This window comes from Etheostoma spectabile, chromosome 23 (genome assembly GCF_008692095.1).
Source record: "Etheostoma spectabile isolate EspeVRDwgs_2016 chromosome 23, UIUC_Espe_1.0, whole genome shotgun sequence".
Taxonomy (NCBI): Eukaryota; Metazoa; Chordata; class Actinopteri; order Perciformes; family Percidae; genus Etheostoma; species Etheostoma spectabile.
In genome coordinates this window covers 15,774,563-15,777,651 of record NC_045755.1, presented here as the reverse complement: position 1 = coordinate 15,777,651, position 3,089 = coordinate 15,774,563, and the positions used below count along the sequence as shown (strand labels likewise).

Sequence of the window (3,089 nt, the reverse complement as noted above, 5' to 3'; positions counted from 1 at the left end):
AGTACTTCTACTTTTACCAGAGTATTGGTTAACACAACTATCTGTACATGAGTACAGGAAGTGAGTGCTTTTGCTATCTCTGCAGTGGATGCATGGTAAAGGACAAAATAGATCAAATCTGGCACTAACTAAGAGGATTGTATCACCATATTTTGAATATAAAAAATAAACATTTGTCTACCTTGTCCATTCTGTCTTTTTCAACTCCAAACTTCCCTCCATATCCATATGACGCTTTGGGAGTCTGATCCTTCTGCTTCCCCTGCTCGTGCTCCACAGCGACATTTTTTCTGAGCTCCGCAACACTAGGATTCAAAGATTCAGCCAAAGAAAGTGTGAACATTATTGGAGGCAATTGTGATATAAAATAAAGACATGAATTAGAAGGCAGAAGAAAATAACAGGGTTTTAAGTCTACTTTTAAAGGCTAAAAAGAAATAATGTACTAATATTGTAAGCCATTAATACAAGCAACTTTGTGGTTGTCAGGGTTGTGAGAAATCCCTTAGCTGTTGTGTATTCGGCCTGTTTGGTAATACGATTATTGGAAATTTTGGAAATCTATTAATAGATGCTTTTAGATTTAACACTTCCTAATAAGGCATAAAGTCAAGAGTTATACAAGTTAAGTAGTTAATAAATGGATTTTGGTGAACTTGGTACATGTTGTATTGCCCAGAGTGTCTATCTGAAGAACTAAATAACTACATAAAAAAGATAAAATGAGTGTCCTGCTGGAGGAGGATAAACACCAGCTGAAGGGATTATTAACAACATACCAAGAAACAACTTATGATTTTTAATAAAGTGTGACGTATCAGGAAGTGGTATTGCATCTTTTTTTTTTACATCTAGCACCACTGCCTTAATTTAGAAAACTTAGTGGTTTAAATCTTACTGACAAGTGTCATCATTCCATATTACCCATATTAGGAGAGACTTGCTGCCTGACAGCTTGTTCTCTGCTCTCACTTCCTCTTCCTGTTACCTCACAGCACCCACGGTAACCTGCATTTCTCTACATCGTCTAAAGACTTGTTCACTTCCAGACGGGCACAGTTGTGCATCTCTAACCTGATGTGCTCCTTTCGTCCTGAACCCTCGATGGTCTTTGCTCCCCACCTCTGCTCTTGCTCTGACACATCATTCTGAAACACAAAGTCAGAAAAAGGTTTGACTGACGCACATATATTTTTGCCTACAGTAACACACATCTCCAGGAAGTATACAGTACCTCAAAGTCAGGGTCTGTCTCCCAGTCGTCCCCCTCTGCAGCCACCTTCATGCTCACATTGTGGCCCACGACTGACTTCCACATCTGGGGAAGCAAAACACTATGAGCCACACCGAAGATAGAATAACACTCTCACTAATGATCCTGTGTTCACAACTGGACATATTAAAAAGTGGCATATTCCTATGCACTGACAGTCTAATCCCTGTTGATTTATTGTGACTAAACAAACTAATGTACAAGCACAAGCTCTGACCACCATTTGCTGAAGTCTCAAAAAGGAAGTTATTTTCAACATGAAGCTTCATTTCCCCATAATGAAACACACATTCAAGAGAAATACTTTGTGTAGCTTTAACTCCTCTGTTGAAACAATAATATCATTTCTTGAGGGAGGCACAATGAATTTTGTATATTCATCTAATGCTAGGTTACTGAGTCACACTTTTAATATAATTTTTATCATGTTTTACGGTCATAAATATTGTAGGAAAGTTATTGCAGTAGAATATTGAACATAACATTGGACATACAAGTAGCCTACATAAAAACATAAACGTCACCTAATGTTAGCCCTTCCCATTAAACTGTAGCCTAGTGTTTTAGCATTTTTTATGTCATCCAGGATTTGGTTTACAGACTTACAGTTAGCTTAAACTACGTATGACTAAACCCACTTCCTTAATAAAGTCTAAAGAGAATGAAATAAAAGCACATACAGGCTTGTTAGTTAGTTTGAACAAGAACAAAATGTCTTTACCTTTCAGTTGTCACGGTAAAACAAAACAAAAAACGTGTTTAAGTGGATATTACACCGACTGGTCTTCACTCAAATTGTTACAGTTTGATGGACGACAAGTGAACGCGGATCTAGCGTAAAGTACATGAACGCGCTTTGATAAATAATAGTAGCCTACACATTTCTATTTTATCATCGTACTTTAATTAATAACACGTATACGGCGATGCTTTTGTATTGCTACGTTGTGCTAGATATGTATAAGTAGTGTAAAAAATTAAAGGCTTAACAAAAAGAAAAAAATAAGGAGTAAGAATTGCTGCATTCAAATGCGTACGTTAATCCGAGATTGAACGACCAGACAAAGTGGTGATAGGAGTAAACAGGGTTGTTAGCCCACAGGAGCTGCTACAACTGCTAACACTACCGATTATCACCATTGTAGTTACTGTTTCTTACTTTAAAACAATTTTATAAGTAATTAAATGCAGAGTCCGTTACTACGTAATTTAGCTGGTTGGATTGTAGTTACAACACTTGGGGGCAGACTCACACAGCTTAAACACAATAGCCCAGTGAGAGGAAAAAACCTGGGATCGATTTTTGAGTAGTCAAGATTTAAGGACCACAGTGACCAAACCATACATCAAAAACCCACTGGCTCCGTTTTGTTGATTCATTAAACTAAATCTGTACTCCAGTGAGGGGGGAAAAGTATTTGATCCCCTGCTGATTTTGCACATTTGCCCACTGACAAAAAAAAAGATCAGTCCATCATTTTAATGGTAGATTTATTTAAACAGTGAGAGACAGAATTACAACTAAATCCAGAAAAACACATGTCAAAAATGTTATAAATTGATTCGCATTTTAATGAGGGAAATATGAATTCGACCCCTCAGCAAAACATGACTTAGTACTTGGTGGCAAAACCCTTGTTGGCAATCACAGATGTCAGATGTTTCTTGTAGTTGGCCACCAAGTTTGCACACATCTCAGTAGGGATTTTGTCCCACTCCTCTTTGCAGATCTTCTCCAAGTCATTAAGGTTCTGAGGCTGACGTTTGGCGACTCAAACCGTCAGCTCCCTCTACAGATTTTCTATGGGATTAAGGT

General features: G+C 37.6%; 1 protein-coding gene across 2 annotated transcripts in view; it reads right to left on the bottom strand.

Annotated features, from left to right (window-relative positions):
- The window catches only part of hcls1 (hematopoietic cell-specific Lyn substrate 1), an 8,431-nt gene extending 6,171 nt beyond the window's left edge, over window positions 1–2,260 (bottom strand). For both annotated transcript variants that reach the window (XM_032505523.1, XM_032505524.1), the window contains exons 1-4: window positions 1,995–2,260; window positions 1,235–1,318; window positions 1,075–1,148; window positions 182–305 (exon numbers count right to left, since the gene is read on the bottom strand). In XM_032505523.1, the coding sequence (XP_032361414.1) occupies window positions 182–305; window positions 1,075–1,148; window positions 1,235–1,318 (282 nt within the window). In that variant the 5' untranslated portion in view covers window positions 1,995–2,260. The remainder of the gene's footprint in view (window positions 1–181; window positions 306–1,074; window positions 1,149–1,234; window positions 1,319–1,994) is intronic.
- Window positions 2,261–3,089: the final 829 nt, after the last annotated feature.